Here is a 19887-nt window from a genome sequence, read left to right as displayed (position 1 = left end):
ATGGTTATAGAAGTTCAAAGCTTTTCAACCAGTGCTTAATTTCTAAAAAAAATAAAATACAAAAAAAAACAGAAAATGTAAGTGCCAGAGTCCAAGGTATTAATTAGCGTGCAACTGCATCTTACACTACCCACTACGCCTTCTAGTGGTGCAGATTGCTAGTACGAATGGCCAGGGCGTGCTGCTATTTTTGTTTTTTTAACCTACATTGAATTGCTAAACTCTGGTGTTCTGCTGAAAATAGGTAGACATCCTCGCCATGTGATGGTCTGTTGTAAATAAATGCTGGTGTCATTAAGTACTGATGCCAGTACCAGTGCAACTTGTGCAGGTGTACCACAGTAGAAAACAGGTAACTTATCAACTTATAATAAAATTGCATGAAGTCTAAATTCCAGTCAGTCGAACATATTATGTCCTCAAGCCTTGCTCCTAACATGTAAGACTTACGCCGTAGCAACCCTGAAAATACCTGCTTCTGACACGATCCATCTAACCTACGTAGCTAAGGTGGGGGAAGGGCCATGGGACAGCATAGGGATGTATAGAGGAAGTTAAGAGTTGATCATTTCATCCAGATGTATCTCTCAATTGTGCCGTATGTATTAATGACAACGCAAGACAATCTGTGATTCATGGCAATGCTTTGACATTAGTGCGGCTAGAGTTCAAATTGAGTACCATCTTCTCAATTAAATAAATACAGACATTACATTTGGTTTATTATCTACCAATTGTACGACAGGTGTTATCCACAGTGGACAAATGTGTCACACGGAAAATGATTGATCAGGAAAGGATAATATGGTACCATTCTTCATAAGTGTTCAGGCCGCTTTCTATGGTATTGCAAGGCAGGTGCTATTTCTATTCCATTTTCTCAAGAATCAGTTGTAAATTACCACCTCTTGGTTTCTCTGCACATTGAAAAAATTGCCAACTGATTTTATCCTCAGTATGATTAGCTATGATAAAGTGGGAAGCAAGTGGTACTGTGGGTATAATACACATAATCCTGCTTCTAAATTTGCTAATTCTAATTTTTGTGCATGTTTTTTGACCTATGTGTAGTAAGTTGCAGGGACACCGAACTCCATAAACTACATTGGTTGAGTTTCAATTCGAGAAGTCTTTCAAGATGTATAAGACCACATTATATAGAAATTTGTTTGTCACATAAAATGCCCCACTGTTTTTGTCATTACCCATAAATCAAGAATGTCTTGCTGCTTTGATTTTCAGTTAATGACAATTACAAAATGATCCCTCAAGGTTTTGTCTTTATTTGTGAGCATATGGCAATCGAACATTAACTCACATCTCATGAGTACGAAACAATGTTTAGATTAAAGCGCACAGCTGTCTTGTTTGTTAATATCATCTTTGGGCGCATTTGGAAAGCTTCCCTGGCAAAGCGTTCTGCCCATTGCTTACCATTGGCTTTGTGTTCTGCAACTTAAATGTGCTTGTTTTCTATTTGCTGGCTTTTTTTTGTTTTAGGCAGTGCAGCTTGAGTTTATCCCTTCTGTGGCCTATAACCTATTTACTGTATTCTTCCATTGCTCACTTTCTGTAAATGGGTCTTCAAATCTTGATCTTATCTTGTGACATTTGCTCTGCATTCAGAGACAGAGGTCAAGTTTCAGGCTCTGCCTTCTGAGAGAGCTTGGTGTTTATTTTTCTTTCCTCAAATTCGAAGTCAGAGGATTTAAGTGACAGCCACGCTGCCTGCTGATGGTGTACTGGAGTAAGGCTGTTCAGTGTTATTTTTTTTTAGCGTACAACAACATTTAAATGTCTGTAAATGAACTGTGCAGATACTTCTGAATATGCTAGAAATAGGAAAGCACAAATGAAGCAATTTTTTTGTTAATTCTGAAGTGCTGTCGAAACGCATATTTTAATACAATCAAAATAAATCAATAAACTAAGAGATGACATTTCCACACGTAATTTTTTTGTGCACTATATACTTTTATCAGTTAAACAATATATCTGTGCAAATGTATTGGTTATTTCAGTTGAAGATGTGTTGTCTGTAATGGCAGTGCACTACCACACCATGCATACTCCACTCTTCCCCACTTCACTGTACTCTACGCCACTTCACGCTTCGCCATTCCACCCTGCGTTACTGCACTCTACCCTGCACCACAACACTTTGCCACTGCACTCGATGCCTCCATACTCTACTCTGCGCCACTGTATTCTATGCCATTGGACTCTACCCTACTCTGCTATACACCAATGCACTCTTCACCACTGCTCTCTGTGTCTCTCAAGAGTAGGCCATTCCGTTTCATGCCACTCTGCTCTGCAACAGTGCCATCTTTGGCATTGTGCGCTAATCTGTAGCACTCCACTCTACACCAGTGCACTCTGCCAATCCACAGTACGCCTCCCTAATCTACTCTGCACCACTGCACTCTACACCGTTTTACTATATGCCACTGCACTCTACACTGCACCACTCCACTCAGTGCCACTTCACTCTATTCTGAAATAATCTACTCTTCGTCACTCCACGCTACTCCACTTTAGTCGTTACCATACACTGCTGCACTCTATGCCACTGCACTTTATGCTTCACCACTTCACTCTACGCCACTGCAGTCCACTCTGACCACTGCACTCTACGCCAGTGTACTATACACCACTTTACTCAAACCAATACATTACATGCCACTGCACTCTACGCAAATCTACTCTGCATCAATCTATGCCATTGCACTGTACGCCAATGCATTCTATGCCACTCTTCTATGCACCATGGCAACCAGCGACAGTCTACTTTGCAACACTGCACTCTCTGCCACTGAACTCTGCGCCACTGTTCGCTATGACACTGCACTATATGCCACTTCGCTCTGCGCCATTGCACACTAAGCCACTACAGTCACTCTACTTTGCACCCTATGCCACTGCAATCTACACTGCACAACTCCACTCTAAGCAGATGCACTGTACACCAATACACTCTTAGCCACTCTACTATGCATTGCTCCACTCTCTGCCAATCCACTTTAAGCCACTGTAATCTACTCTTCACCACTGAACTCTGCGACACTGCACTCTACACCACTTCACTCCCCTCTGAAATAATTTACTTTATGCCACTTTATTCCACTCTGCTCCACTCCACTGCAGTCTATCCTGCACCACTTGTCTCCTCTACACTACTCTGCTGTACACCACTCTACTCCACACCACTCTGTTTTATATTGATGCACTCTACGCCGCTGCACTCTACTCTGTACCATTCTGCTCTACGCCACTGACCTCTATGCCACTGCAGCCTATCCTGTGCCATTCCACTCTACGCCACTCTATGCTATTGTGCTGCACTCTACGCCGATGCACTTTACACCTGTTTACTCAAAACCAATACTCTACACCACTGCACTCTGGTCCAATCTACTCTGCACCACTGCACTGTATGCCACTATATGCAACTTTGTTGTACTCTGCACCACTCTACTTTATGCTACTCTGCACCACAGCACTCTACAACACTACTCTGACACACTGCACTATACACCGCTAAACTCTAACCTATGCTACTCTGTACCAGTGCACTCTATGCCACTCCAGTCTACTCTTCACCACTCTGCTCCAATGCACTGTACACCAGTTGCCTCTACACCAGTGCAGTCTATGCCACTTCACTGTATGCCACTACACTCTAAGCCAATTCACTCTACGCCACCCTAATCTACTGTGCACCACTGCACACATCGCCACTCCACTCTGACACTCCATTCCACTCTACTACACTCTACTCCACAGTACTCTACAACACTCAGCTCCACTCTCCGCAATACCCTGTATGCCACTCCACTCTACAACACTCTATGCAGCTCCACTCTGACACTACACTTCACTTCGCGCCATACCACGCCACTCAACCCCACACCACTTCACGAATTACTGCACCACTCCATAACACTCCGCTCTACGACACTCCACATTATGAAGCTACACGCCACTCTACGTTACACCACTAATCTTTAGCCATGCTGAACTGCAGCCAAGCTGGTGTACAACATGAATAAAACATATTGGTAAAGCCAATAGCTTTAGCATAGGCAAGACGTATTAGGTTTCCTAGTGCTTGTTCTTACTTATCTTCACCACAAACAAGAGGGGCAGTGTCATATGATTGATTTTTAACTCCGTGAATGTACAAAATGTACATTTAGCAGCCACTTTTGCGTAGCCCGTCTCCTTGTGGTTCATGGGGTAACTCTTGTTTCTGTTCCCTAGTGTGGGGGACACGGGGGGAGGGGGGCGACTGACTGTTACACTATACATGTTAGAAATACGGGCCAGACTCACGTTTCCTATATTTTACTAGAGATTAACCAATGCCATGTTATAAAGCGTTATTATTGTTTTCTTTTTTATTTGTGCATGGCATGAGTCAATGTTTGATAATCAAGCAGTAGACATGCTTGTTTTTTGTTCTCACTATTTATAAAACTGCCTATTAATTTTTCCAAAATCACAGCTATGATGCAGTTGGCTGCTAAATAAACAGCTGTATGAAGCTAAAATTGTGAATGATTTACTAAGTAATTTACAGCCTGTTCATTATTTAGGTATTCTAAATTATTCCTGCTAAACTTATATTTTTGATTTTGTAGGAGGATCTGCGTGTGGATGGTAGAGGATGTGAAGACTATAGGTGCATTGAGGTGGAAACTGATGTGGTATCAAACACAAGTGGATCGGCAAGAGTGAAGCTTGTAAGTGAAAAAGTGAATTTGCAGTAACTTTTAAATGAAGCCCAGATCTACTCTTTTAGCCAGGCAGTGAGGGAGTTTCTGAAAATTGCCTTATTCCCGAGTAACAGTAATCGCTAAATGTGAGCATTTTTTTGTAATGTGGCAAGTCTTTTAAGTACCAGTACGTACAAAATAAGCAAACACCATCTGCCACAATACAGGTGAATGACGTGCTGTTGTAGTGGATTGTACAGTGACGTGCTGTTGTAGCAGTTTGCACATGACTGGAAAGTGGCCTACTACATTTCAGATAGGATGATTCATGAACAAAGCAAATCATGTCTGGTTACCTAATATGATTGGTCATAGGAAACGAACAGTTTAGTTACTAAGAGTGTTACACAACCAGTTCTTACTACCAAAGGAATCGGTTGTTGGTTGGTTCCATGTCAAATTAGTGACGAGTACAGACAGAATTTAATGGAGACGATAACGTTGCGTAAACCTCTCAGTTAGAGGAATGAATACATGGAAATGATTTTATAGAGTGTGCCTGCTGCTCCATAAGAAGCGTCCTGGCGCTTTGCTGGTGGTGAAGTAGAAACAGGATTACACTTCCTGAAACAAAAAAGTCTTCAACTGGGCCTTAAACTTTCACTCGAAATAGACCAGAGATACCATGATAGAGAATTCCAAACGCTGGGACCTAAAAAAGAAAAAGGTGTGCCACCTGATCTTTTTTTTCGCAAGTTGGAGACACAGCAGATTTTGATTTACAGATCAGAGTGCCCTAGAGGAGTAATATTTTTTGAGCTTATGCTGGATACACCTTGGCCATTATGATGAAACACTCTGTACGTAACCATACTTGCTTTAAACTTCATTGTAGACTTAAGAGGCAACCAGTGAAGTTGCTTCAGGTCTTGCCCAATAGATTGTCTTTTTGGAATATTTAAAACAAGACGGACCTCAGCATTCTGGACTCGCTGAAGCCTGTTTAGCAGACCCTGAGAGACTCCCTGATAGAATACATTGGCATAATCCAATCTGGAAGTGATTGATGCATGTACAGTTTCTTTCCCGGTGGCCATAGGAAGATATTTTAAAAACTTTTGTTATGATTTTTAAAATCCTGAAACATTTAGAGGCAGTGGCCTACACCTGAAGCTTAAAAAGAAAGGGTCATATCCAATAACACCCACAGATTCCTGGCAACTGTTGTGGGGGTGTAGACTTGCCTCAGATCAGGAGGCTAAAGTCTCGTAGCATTGACTGGGAAAGGAATGCCGAACACTAAAATGTCTCTTTTGTCAGAGTGAGGTTGTAGTCAGCAACAGCATAAGACAACCCTGAAAGTCACATACTACAGTGCCATCAAGCTGTTGGAGTCAGCATAAGCGGTGTCTCATCTGAATATGATATGATGTTTGTGCCCTACCTTTGAACTAACTCTGCTAGTAGGACCTTATAGATATTAAAGGGGGTTGGGTTTAATGCTGAGCCCAATAGGACATTCTTTTATTTGAACTCAAGGACGTATGGTCCAACTTGATTTCATTTTTATAAAAAAAAACTAATTGAGTAAAATTATTAAGCAGGCTATTTCATTTCTTGGGTTTATTCAAACCTTCACCAAATGATGCACAAATTAGATTTGCAATGCTTTTTCAACGTGTAGCAGTTCATCCTTTACCATAAATCTTAACAAATGTAAACCACGTTGAATATTATCTCAATATTTTTTTCTCTTATTTGCATTGCTGGTTTGTGTACTGCACCAAAGAGCCAATGGGAATCCAACTGAAATTGTTTGAACTAAGAACGATTACAGTTGGACTATGTGTAGTGGATTTCCCATTAACCGTGCTACTATTAACTTGGGAAAGTTATTTAAATATTGTTTTTCATTCCTAAAAGACAAAGATCTGGTAAATGAGGAAACAATATGTTTTTTAATAAGTGATATCACTATTTCTTTCATCATAGTGCGTGTGAGGGAGAGATAACTGTATCTAGAACATGTTTAGACTTGGCTCTGAAGCCATACCAAATAACAGATATCTCATTTGCACCTTGGAACGTCAGAGTATTTTTAAAAAAGGTGGTCTGAATCCACTGATAGAAAAAATTTAATATACATTGAACCACAGCTGTTCCCACAGCAGGTAATGCAGATTTTCTACACCATACTATTGTTCAAAACTCTTTTAAGCCACGCTAAGAAGTGAAGGAAAAGACATGAACTTCAAATAAAAAGCAAAATAAAATTGGCAAAAATTGAGGTAAGCAGCAGTACGTTACGAGGCAATCTATTTGCCATTCCCAGGTTGTTAAAAAGATGGCTCGTCATTCTGCACGTACAGGGCTGTCACCAGGAACATGTGCCATCAAATCCTTCACCCAATCCTTAAACAGAACTTTGCTTTTACAGTTTAAATGACAAATAATGATCCTCTTTGTAATTGCAAGACCTTTAACTTCAAAAGAACCATAGCTTTGCATGCAATCTTTACACCAAGAATTTCCAACAGGTGTAGGAGGGCGGGGTCCATGCTACATTTTCAGAAGTTTAAAAACAATAAATCTAATCCCGGGAGAGCTACTTCTCTCTTCTGTGGCACAGGAGATTTTTAAGGTGAAACCTAGTTAGTTTCTGCACTGTGCCAGGTTGATTGATAGCTAGAGAAAAATGGACATGCTTCCAAACTCACCCAAGTTATCCCAGTCATTCGACATTACTGTGCTTTGAACGAGGGTATAGGTTGATTTCAACAAGTCAGTAAGTACTGAAAGTTGATAAAAATAAAGTACGTTTATGAGCCCATATCAAAAGTCTAGTGGAAGTCAACGTGTGCTCACATAAGAGACTTCAAGCAATTCAAGATTCAAATTGGTTCCCTTTCATTTTCTGCACCGTACATAAATAATAACCCCATTGAAATCACAAACGTGTGTTCAGGCAGGTCCTCAGTCTGTCCTCTGTGTGGAAATATCGAGGCCACTTTTCTTCACATGGGGTGGGGGGTCAGGTAGACTGTTGATCACTTATTAGGAGAAGAATTATATCCAGTCACAGCTGTACACTTGTAACTAACACCTAAACATTGCTTATTAACTAATTCTAAACCTGAGAAATATAAACTTGAGCGTAGGTTTACAGCACTTGTCTCTTATTGGCAATGTGTCCAATAACAATACTTTGTCTTCATAACTAGCAGTTATTAAACACTTAAAAAAAGCCTCTAGCTGGCCCTACTATGCTATCCAACCCCAGCCTTATCTCTCACCTCCCCTTGTTGAGCAAAGCGCTTGAAAAATTGGTCAACCACCATGTAATCTCGTTCCTAGAGCAAACCAAGGTGCTTCATCCTAGACAATCTGGTTTCTGACGTAGACATTTGTACTGTATAAACCCTACCATAAGTGGCAGACATGTTGAAACTTAACTGAGATCTGGGGAAAAATGCAGTCTGCATACTACTATAACTACCGGCTGCATTCAGTACCATCTCGCATGACATCCTGCTTCAATGGATCAAGGAATGTGGTACCTCCAATTTTGCTTTGGCATGAATTAAATCTTTTTTTAACTAATCGCCGCCAGTCGATGTTGTTGGGACCTTTTCATTCTCCCAAAATAAGTGTTAGAACAGTGGTCCTCGTTGAGTCCGGCCTTGTTTAATGTTTAAATACCCCCTCTAATTGCTCTTATCTCCTCCTTTGAAATAGAAACAACAGCTTATTCCAATGATACGCAGCTGGTTACTTCCTTAGACAGAGCATCTATCAGATTTGAGTTCGGTTTCAAAAGCTGTCTCACTGAGGTCCTCAACTGGATGCAAATCAACGATTTAACAAAACAGAGATTCTGCTGTTCGGTAAGTCTAACTCTTTCATGCCTGCTCAATGGTGGCCAGAACCTGTGCCGCCCCAACAGCCGTGATGGAAGTAGCGAAAAATCTCAACGTACAAGTTGATGGTTCCTTGTCTTTTCGACCCCAACCTACAGCCATAGCTGGCATGTGTTTTAGCTTTATAAATCGTTGAAATAAAATAAGATTTTCTCACATTGGCCGCTAAGAAGCCAGTGATCATTGCCCGCATAACCCCCAGTCTTTATACAGGATCTTCAAAGCAAACCCTTCATAAATTGCAAGTGGCCCAGCATGCAGCAACTAGACTGGTATTGAAACTTCTGAAATGATCATCTGCATCAACTGCGCTTAAGACCCTCCACTGGCACACAGTGCATAGAAGGGCTCTCTTCAAAATGCTGCAATTGATATCTAAATCATTCGGAGCCTTCTTATCTAATTATCTAGATTTACTCACTACAGAACTTCAAGAACACGTAGGCCCTTACATGAAAATCTTCTTAAACCCCCTTCAGTTAGAATGAAAATGTGATGTGGAAGATTCTTCTCATTCCTTGGCACTAAGGCATAGAACCAATTTCTCAGGCACCTTGGATTCATTGAATCAGAAGTAGCATTTAAAAAGCAACTAAAGACATCTCTCCTTTGCCTGGACGAGCTTTGCTATTCACTTGTACATTAATGGCAATTTTCTACTGTCTCATTCAGAATTCCAACACAAGCACGACGCCTGCGTCCGCGCCCGGATGATCCATGTCGGAGTGGCAGTTCCCTCTACAAGTACAAATTGAATCAGTTGTTAGTCTAAAGGTCCCACTGGAAAATGCATGGAAAAAAAATATGCTGGAATGGGTGTGGCTAAAGTGATATGAATAACAACAGTCCGGAGGGATGAGAAGCAGTATAGGATATAGCTACATGGGCAGACAAGATAAATGGACTTGTAGGCACTCTTGAGTCGTCATTGACCTGTTAGTGTAAGAAGAATGACATGGTTAGAAATAAACAAGCAAACTATTAAGACCTGTGAATTATATAGTACATTTCTATGAAAACGCTTCTCTAAGTTGAATATAGGCAATTTGGAAATTGTTATGTTTAATGCATTGAGTAAGATATAATGAAGCAATGGAAACTTATTTGTAGAGATTTGATGCAACAATATTTGTCTTGCTGTAACTTTGGTTGATATTGAAGAACTAATGAAAATCACAAGAAGAAAGTTAACAATTATATGTAGCTTGTTCTTAATTTTAAAGAGTGTCATTACAACGAACATGGAAATACTTATGCAGATTATTTTGCATTAAAGCATTCTAGTTCATTCTGGAAAAGCTACCTAATAAAGTGCTATGTTGCGAATAAACTAAAAATCTTCCAATTTCATCCAGAATTGTGATCCGTTCTTCAAAGTTCTGTACCCTGGTTGTATTCAATTCACTAACTTCCGTATTCACACCAACATAGGATTTATTGGAATGTATGAAACAAAAATTTGTTTCACATTGTGAAAAGTATATAAAATGGCCATAAAGATTGTGTATTTTGTTTTTTTATTTCAATGCTTTTCAAGACACTCAAAAAAATGTAGTTTCCATAAAACTCATTTTGTTAACATAGTGTATATTCATTCTGTAGTTTCTAAATCCATGTTAGATGGTATAAATTGAATTAGAACACTGTGTCTTACATATGTCGGCTTGCAAATGTTACTTCTTTAAAATGTTTTTCTTCCTCTTGTTGTCCCTCAGGGCCATACAGACATATTGGTGGGTGTTAAAGCAGAGATGGCCATTCCAAAACATGAGAGACCATATGAAGGTTATTTGGAGTTTTTTGTGGATTGGTTAGTACTAAAGCAATAAATGTATTTGCTCAAACTCTTGAATGGCCTTTGAGTAAGGCTGCAGTACAAGAAAGCACCACTATTGAATAAAAGTACAGAATTGACTGTGATTTGAAGGACAGTAAGTTTTTGTCTCTCATACAGCTGTTTTCAACATGTTTTGGTAATTATTTTCCATTTTTCACTGTCATTATTGGTATTCAAAAGAATAACTGGATATTCTTTTCCATTTCTCAAGTCCATGCCATCAATGGAAGGGGCTCCAACCTTGCCATTGTATGTTTTTGCATATACTAATTAATGCTTAATTTTTAACCCTTTCAGCACCCTTATGATACACTAAGATATGAATCCTGCCTCTTGTCCAGGGTATCCATATCCACCTAGCACAGTCAAGATTTGTTGTTAAGTGTGTGCTCCATTACCAGTGCAAACTGTCAAAGAATTGATAACATCTTACTCTATTCCATAAGAGTTGAAGAAATTGTGGATAACCTCATTAAATAGCAAAGCTTTTATGGTTCCCACAGAGCTATGAAGCTTTAGACCTTTATCCAAAATTATCATCCTACTAAAGGTTTTGGAGAAAGCCTCAACAACATATTCAGCTTTATTTGGAAAGGTCCTTGTAAGAAATGTTATTATTTGGAGTAAAATTTAATAAATGAATGAATTTTAAAAGTCCAATATAGGGTAACAGATTATGGATTTTTAAACTTTTAAGTAAGAATGACACGAAGATGCATAAAGTGTCATTGATCGCAGTAGACTAGACAAAGTTTGACCCTGATCGTGATGGAGCGCGGGCCTGAAATAACAACCAGGTTTTTCCTTCCGTCTGTAGTCCATTCAGTCACCCATCCAGCACAGCAATACACTTATACAGCCCCCAGGTATCTCAGAGAAGCACTTAAAGGCTCACATGGTGTCCAACAGCAGGATTCATTGTAGGTGCAGTTGGCATCGGTCAGCTGGGCAATTGCGGGAAAAGACCTTTTGTAGCTTGTATCCCTATGGCTTGAACGTGAGATCAACCTTTTGTCCTTTTCTAATCTTCCTCAGGTCCAGGACTGTTGTGAAGTTGGGTGCCTGGATGTGGCACTTATATGCCTGGCACAAGTTAGTGAGTAGGAATGACTCGTGGGCATGCCCTAATCTAAGCAGCCAAAATCCAGGGGCCAGCCCTATCCCTTTTAAACATTTTCAAGATGGCGAAAGACTTTGACGTCAATAAACTTTGGCTCCGAGGCGTGGATGTGTGTGTGGACAGTGTGCCATAGTAATCCTAGTGTCCTCCTATATCTAACACTAAAATCCAGTTTCGAGCAGGCACTCTACCCAAAATAAAGTCAGATAGAGACATCTGTTAGAACAAAGTAGGTTTTTCTAGAAACCAGACAGTGGATGCATAAGCACCTATTTTGAGTCCTGCATCCCTTCCTTATAAGGGCGTCCCCAGTGCTTACATGTAAAAACCCAGCATACCTGTCAATGAGGATTTGACACTACATTAGGATTTGACATTGTAATGTTGAAGACACCTAATGTGGTTGGAGCCTGCCTGGTTTGTGGGGGCAATGCCCACTAACATTTGCCTTTGACAGGGGAGGACTCTTTGCAGATAATCCAGTTCCTGAGCCCTTTCCCACTGGTCATCTTTTCAAGGCAACACTACCATCTCCCCACTCCCAGGCCTTTGTTCTCTATTCTGGCATACGTTTTTACACCTCTTCAAATGCTAATTACTGACTGGCAGAAGTGGAAAGTAAATGTAAATTTAGCCTCCTGGAACTTCAGACAGGAAAAGATATGTTCTAAAAGTTACTTTTCCTTAACATTTATCAAAAATACAACTTCACCATTGAATTGCACATGTCATAACTATTAAAATTGTTGTTTAATTATTTTTGTAGCTACTTCCATTCCAGAGATGGAATACTAATACTGTAATCTACACTTTGGTTTTCTATCTAAGGCAGCTAAGCCTAGCACAGTAAAAATAGCTTAAGGGCGCTAGTCATTGTAAAGACATGTTAACATTTAAATTCCTACATGGCTTACTTTTAAATACCTAGCACCCTGTCTTGTGGGCATTAAGGCCCACATAGTGGCGACTATTAATTATTTTTAATATTTAAAAATCACTGTTAGAAATGGGGTCTTTGGTTGGTTGGCTGTCGCATTACCCCAATGTCCAAGCAAGGACCCTCTCTCTAGTCAGGGTAAGTCACAAACAATCCAAATTATCCTGTGCCCACCCTCTGATAGCTAGGCACTGAGCAGTCAGGCTTAACTTAGAAGGTAATGTGTAAAGTATTTGTGCAACAAATCATGCAGTAACACAGTAAAAACACCACAAAAATACCCAACACAGTTTTAGAAAAATCTAGAATATTTATCTGAGTAGATTAAGGTCAAAGCATTTAAGGTTTGATAAGTACAAGTTGAAATATTACTTAATGATAAATAGTCTTTAGTTCTTAAAAAGCAATAAGTGTCTCTTGCAAGCACAGAGTACCTGGTTTGCATCTAAATTATCCGCACGGGACCGCAGAGGAGGAGATGTGTGGAAAACGGGGAGGTGTGCGTCGGTTTCTCCGGGCGCACACAGGCGATGCGTCGATGTTTTCCACGCAGCAAGGGCTTTGTGTCTATTTCCAATGCACGAGTTTTGATCCACTTCGGGGGCGATCCGGAGAAATCCTGGGCGTGCAGGGCGAAGTCACAGGAGCTGTGTCGATCCGGTGGGCGATGCGGGATATTTCTGTTGCATGGCAGGCGCTGCGTCAATTCCTCTCACAGGAAGTCGGGCTGTGTCATTCTGGCTCGGCTATGCATCTATGCAGTGGGCCGTGCGTCGAAGTTCCAGTCGCAGTGCTGGTGCTGCGTCGATCTCCACTCTGGGAGTGTGGCTGCGTCGTTCTGGTTCGGCGTTGCAGTGATTTTTCAACTGCTGGGCAGGCTGTGCGTCGATGTTCGCCGCACAAGGAGGTCTTTGCAGAGATGAAGTCTTTTTGGCCCCGAGACTTCAGAAAACAGGAGGCAAGCTCAATCCAAGCCCTTGGAGGGCACTTCTCAGCAGAGTTAGAGGGCAGCAAGGCAGCAGGGCAACAGCAAGGCAGCAGTCCTTTTCAGCAAAGCAGTTGGGTTAGTCCTTTGGGCAGCCAGGTAGCTTCTCTTTGCAGGTTGCAGGTTCTGGTTCAGAGTTTCTTTCCCAGTAGGTATCTTGTCAAGAGTTGGTAGGGTCAGAGGCCCTGTTTAAATACCCAAATATACCCTTGAAGTGGGAGAGACTTCAAAGAGTGGCTTAGAAGTGCACAAGGTCCCCTTTCAGTTTCATCCTGTCTGTCAGGTTCCCAGTAGGGGGTTTGGCAGTCCATTGTGTGAGAGCAGGCCACTGTCCTTTGACATGTAAGTGTTAGGCCCTCCACCCTCCCAGCCAAGGAAGACCCATTCAGTATGCAAATGTGTGCAGGTGTGACTGAGCATCCTGTGTTTGGGGTTGTCTGAGTGAAATGCACAAAAGAGCTGTCAACTAAGCCCAGCCAGGCGTGGATTGGAAGGCACCGAAGGATTTAAGTGCAGAAAAATTCTCACTTTCTAAAAGTGACATTTCTAAAATAGTAATATTAAATCCAACATCACCATTCAGCGGGATGTTTTATCACCATTCTGGCCCTACTCCTTTTAGACCAGAATCTTCTAAAAAAGTATATGAGAGTAGCCCTAATGTTAGGCTATGAAAGGAGCTGGCCTCACAGCAGTGTAAAACAAATTTAGGAGTGTTACACTACCAGGACATATAAACTACACAGGCACATGTCCTGCCTTCTCCCTACGTAGCATCTTGCCCTGTGGGGTACCTAGGGCCCACCTTAGGGGTGACTTACAGGTAGAAATAGGGGAGTTTAAGGCTTGGCAACTACTGTTAAATGCCAAGTCGAATTGGCAGTGAAACTACACACATAGGTGTTGCAGTGGCTGGCCTCAGACATGGTTAGGGGGCTACTTATGTGGGTGGCACAATCAGTGCTGCCAGCCCACTAGTGGCATTTAATCTACAGGCCCTGGGCACATGTAGTACACTTTTACTAGGGACTTATAAGTAAATTAAATAAGCCGATTGGGTATGAGCCAATGTCACCATGTTTTAAGGGAGAGAGCGTATGCCCTTTAGTTCTTGTTAGCAGTGGTAAAATGCGCAGAGTCCTAAAACCAGCAAAAACAGTTTCAAAAAGTGGCGGGAGGCAGGCAAAAAGTTGATGGTGACAACCCTACGGCTGTCCGGTCTAAAAGGCACGTTTTTTGAGCTGTCAAAAGAGTTTATCTTGACAAGTCAAATTGCAGCTTTTACAGTGCCACAGTCAACTACGCAGGATAGGCCTGACGTTATGTTTCTACTACTAGTAGTGGATGGCATAATAGGTGCTGTATTCCAAAAGTGCCATATGATAGGGACTTTTAAGTAAGTTAAATATACAAATTAGAAATATGCCATTTCAACCATGTTTAAAGGGGGAGTACAGGCACTTTACTCCTGATGAACAGTAGTAAAATGCACATAGTTCTAGAACCAGCAGAAGCATAATGTTCAGTGAAAGGCAAAAAAAAAACGGCGGTAACCATTCTGTAAATGCACGTTTTCTACAGTTCCACATATGGGGGGCCTGGCTGTCAACATTTAGACCTTCTTGTGGAATGGCACTCACCCCTTTAGTTTTACAGAGCATAATCCCCAAGATCATGGATTGGTGTAACACAGCTATTTTAATGTTAAAAGACATATCCTTGGCCTTCACACCCTTGATGACAAGACCCTGTGTTGATGAAGAGCAGAGCATGAGGTTGATGGGGAAGGGGTGGGCTTGCTGACAGGTGGCTTACATCATTTATAGAGGATCAGTTAGACCAGGAAAGAATCGTTGCAACTATGTAATCAACTCACTTGTGTTTTTGGGGTGCCACAGGGTCATGTTTGTATACACTGTTGTTTAATATGCGTATTTGGCCAACCACTGCATTAAAAAACTTAGGCCCTCATTATGGCTTCGGCATTCTTTTAACAAGACCGTTGAAGCTTATGCAGCCAGCAGACCGCCAGTGCTGTCGGTATGCTGGCCTCCCTATTAGGAGTTTTCCACTGGGCCAGCGGGCGAAAACAGAGTTTCCGCCCACTGGCCCAGCGGAAAACTCACCACAGCAGTGACGCACGCTCGTAATCTAGCTGGCGGCATTGTTGTGGTGTGCACCCGTTGCCATTTCACTGCCTGTCATTCGGGGAGTGAAAATCGTGACAGAACTGTCCATGGGGGCCCTAACACCCTCTTTCTGCCAGCCTTTGCATGGCAGTGAGACCACCATGCAAATTCTGGCAGAAAGGGGACTCGTAATCCTCAGGGCAGCGCTGCTTGCAGCACTGCCCTGGCTGATTGTCACCGCTCAGGCTGCCGACAGGTGGCAACATGGCGGTGCCAGCGGTCAGACCGTGGTACATCTGCCACGGTCATACTAGGGCTGCCGGACTGCCCTGTCCGCGTGGTCCAACCACCATTGCAAGTGTGGTGGTCTTGAAGTGTTGTTTTATAATCATGCAGACAGCTCTTGCATTATTGTAAGAAGCTGGCTATCTATGTAGTGTATCGAATGTAGGGGTACAGAATGCTCTTTGTACAGGCGACCCTTATTGGTTTACAGGGGTTTAAGTAATAAGCATAAATGCTCTCTTTTGTGGTAATGTGGATGTAGGAAGCTGGTTCTGTATATACTATATCAAAATGAGATATGGTGTGCGCAGAGTCCAGGGATTCCTCAGAGGCTAAAGTAGATAATACTAATGCTCTCTTTTGTGGTAGTGTGGTCAAGCAGTTAGGCTTATCAGAAGGTAGTGCAAAGCATTTGCTGTACACCCAGGCAATAAATGAAGCATATATTCAATAACTAACTCCAGGCCAATTGTGTTTATATAGCAAAAATATATTTTGTTACTCTATTTCTAGAACCACAAGATTCAGTTTGCAGGTAAGTACATTTGTAGGTTAGTATCAGACATATGTTTCAACAACACTTTGTTTCAACTTAGCAAGTTAAAAGTTTTTCGAATAAATGGCAATACTCACTTTTAAAAGTTGACACTGCAATTTTCAAACACAGTTCTGCGCGGAAGAAAATTTAGCACAGTTTCTAGGTAAGTACAGGACTACAGTTCCAGTCTCTGGGGTTAGGATGTCCACAGGTTGGGGTTCAAGTTAACCCCCAAACATCCACTGCCAGCAACACAGGGCCGTCTGGGTGCAGAGGTCAAAGATGATGCATGTTTTAAAATGGAGTCCCATGGAGACTGGGCACTCTAAATCAGGCCTGCTTGCAGGTAAGTACCCGCATCTTCAGAGGGCAGTCCTGGGGGGTTTAGGTGAGCTCCGGGGAAGCCACAGGTTGGCACCAAACACACACCCTCAGCAGCGCAGGGGCGGCGGGGTGCAGGGTGCAAACACAGTATCGGGCTTCCAATGCTTTCAAATGGGGGGGGACCCCAGGGGGCACAAGTAGGCTTTAGGCTGGGTCCAGGAGGTCGGTTTAGGATCAAGTAGGCTGGACGAGGAGGAGGGCCACCTACTGAATGTTGCTGCATTAGAGGTTGTATTGCCCAAGGCCAAGGAGCAGCAGGTGCAGGGGTACCATTTGTCATCAGGGAATCTTCATCTGGTTCTCTCTCAGTCAGGGGGTCCTCCGGTTTTAGGCTGCATTCATCATCATGCTGCACAGGAGGGGTCAACCCAGGAAGGACACTAGGTCAGAATTGCCTGGGGACCAGCTCTTAGTCGGTTGGGCCACCTGGACGTGGGCCGTGGGCATCAGGTGTGGAGTGGGCAGGACTCGCGGATCCGGGGCATTTCTGGAGTCCTTTGTTGTAGTTTTGATTTTGGACAGGGCCACTGTCCACGTGAGATCTTGGTCCTCTGGGGTGCAGACAGTGCTCTTGAGACTTTTAAGAGGTCGCTGGTCCTGCAGGATGCGTCGCCTTCTTGTAGCAGGGCTTCAGAAGCTGGAGACAGGCCTGTAGGGCTGGGACCAAGTCAGTTGGTGTCTTCAGTCTTCTCTGTAGGGGGTCTGCTTAGCAGCCCTTCTTTCTTCTTAAGTTCGCCAGGAATCTAATGAGCTAGGTTCAGGGAAGCCCTTAAATCCTGGATTTAGGGGCGTTGCAGGGGTCAGAGGGCAGTATCCAATGACTACTGTCCCTGAGGGTGCCACACTCTTCTGGTGTCCACTCCCTTTGGGGAGGGGAACACAGACCTAACCCTATTGCTCCCTGTCCTCCAAACCAAGATAGAGGCTGTTGTAAGGAGGGGGTCACTTCAGCGCTGGACACCTTCTAGGTGGTCACTCTTCCTTGTTTTCCTGAAATTTCCTGCCGGACTTGCTGCCAAAAGTGGGGCTTTGTCCGGGGGACAGGCATCTCCACTAGCTGGCGTGCCCAGCTGCACTGTAACAGAAGGCCCAAGCCTTTGAAGCTCACTGCCAGATGTTACAGTTCCTATAGAGGGGAGGTGTGAAGGCAGTGCAGGCTTTATTTCTGGCCACAGAGAGCACAATGGCTCTCACCTCATGTGGTCAGACACTCATCTGGAAGTGGCAGGCTGGCATAGACCAGTCAGTCCTGCACTGGAAGTTTGGCTAAAATGTAGGGGCCATCTCTAAGATGCCCTCTGGGTGCATTTTTCAATAAATCCAACACTGGCATCAGTGTGGGTTTATTGTGCTGAGAAGTTTTATACCAAACTTCCCAGGCTTCAGTGGAGCCATCATGGAGCTGCGGAGTTCATAATGACAAACTCCCAGCCCATGTACTTTATATGGCCACACTGTACTTATAATATCTAAGAATGGACTTAGACACTGTAGGGGCGTATTGCTATTGCAGCTGTGCCCTCACCTGTGGTATAGTGCTCCCTGCCTTAGGGCTGTAAGACTTGCTAGAAGGGCGACTTACCTATGCCACAGGCAGTGGTTTGTGAGCATTGCACCCTAAGAGGGGTGCCATTTTTGCCTTTGTCTTTTTCTCCCCACCAGCAGACACAAGCTGCAATGGCAGTGTGCATATGCTTGGTGAGGTGTCCCCCAGGGTAGCATAATACATGCTGCAGCCCTTGGGGACCTTCCCTGGTCACAGGGCCCTTGGTACCATGGGCACCTTTTACAGGGACTTAACTTGTGCCAGGGGTGTGCCAGTTGTGGCAACAATGTTACAGTTTGTGGGAAAGAACACTGGTGCTGGGGCCTGGTTAGCAGGATCCAAGCACACACTGTCAAGTCAGCATCAATATCAGGCAAATGATTTTTGATGAGGTCATCTTTTCAGCTTCATGCTTCTTCCAACACCTACAAGAGGCTTGCCTTCCCTAAAATGTTTTTTTTTTTTTTTTTTTTTCTTCTTCTAGTGACATCTGTGCAGACTAACTTGTCTTCAATGTTGACCCAATCATCGAAATACGTGAATCAGTGGCAATTCATACGTTTAGCTCTGCATTACCTGTTTATTGTGTAACTGATTTCGTTTTCACTATGGCTGCACATCTCAGGGACAGATTGTGTTTTCTCCTTTATTCTGCGTTGCAGATCAAAATTCTAATCTGTTTTGTCGCTTGACATCCCAGACATTTTCATTGGTGCCATCTCCACATACATACCTTCTGGCATTGGTTGGACAATTACAGTATTAAAGAATAAAAAGCAGTAGGGTTTAGTTTACAAAAATATCTGTCATTGTGCTAAGCAACATAAATTCATGTGTTCCTGAATTTCCAAAGCCTAACAACAAATCTAGTGTGATTAGATTTCGCTGAGCGTAAACTAGACCTTTTATGGGTGTAATTACAGTGTAATTGTTGTGAGAGAGTACAAACATTGCTAAAGTATTGTTCATTTTCCTATTTTCAGCTCTGCAAATGCCACACCAGAATTTGAAGGTCGGGGAGGAGAAGAACTTGGCACTGAGATATCAAATACATTATTCCGAATATTTAACAGTAATAGCTGTCTTGATCTGAAATCCCTCTGTATTCATCCAGGAGAGCATTGCTGGGTTCTTTATGTAGATGTTTTGGTGAGCGCCAACAGTTTATCATCCTCCCTTTTGAAAAATGTCATTAAATAATTTAAGGCATGTTGTATTGAAATGTAACTACTTTCCATATCTCCCAGCACATCCATCTTTCTTATGTTTTTTTTTTTAATGTTGAACATAAAACATGCTATAAGTAAACATATGCGTCTTCCTTCCATGGATGCAGCCTAATATGCAAGAGGGTTAGAGATGATCGAATAAAATATACATTCCCATTTAGACCCATAGAAGTTTCCCTTTTACTTAAGTCAAGAATGTCTCTGAGTTTGAGCTTCCAGTGACAAGAGAGAGCAGGACAGATACCACCCCATTACACCCTTC

At 42.5% G+C, this 19887-nt stretch overlaps 1 protein-coding gene across 1 annotated transcript in view; it reads left to right on the top strand.

The window, feature by feature from the left end:
- The window catches only part of EXOSC7 (exosome component 7), a 70738-nt gene that overhangs the window by 6011 nt on the left and 44840 nt on the right, over positions 1 to 19887 (top strand). Inside the window, exons 2-4 of the mRNA XM_069211517.1 lie at positions 4644 to 4745; positions 10351 to 10445; positions 19380 to 19545. Of these exons, the coding sequence (XP_069067618.1) occupies positions 4644 to 4745; positions 10351 to 10445; positions 19380 to 19545 (363 nt within the window). The remainder of the gene's footprint in view (positions 1 to 4643; positions 4746 to 10350; positions 10446 to 19379; positions 19546 to 19887) is intronic.

Source organism: Pleurodeles waltl, chromosome 10, assembly GCF_031143425.1.
Source record: "Pleurodeles waltl isolate 20211129_DDA chromosome 10, aPleWal1.hap1.20221129, whole genome shotgun sequence".
Taxonomy (NCBI): domain Eukaryota; kingdom Metazoa; phylum Chordata; class Amphibia; order Caudata; family Salamandridae; genus Pleurodeles; species Pleurodeles waltl.
Note: the sequence above shows the minus strand (reverse complement) of the source record. Positions and strands in the feature narration are given on the sequence as shown.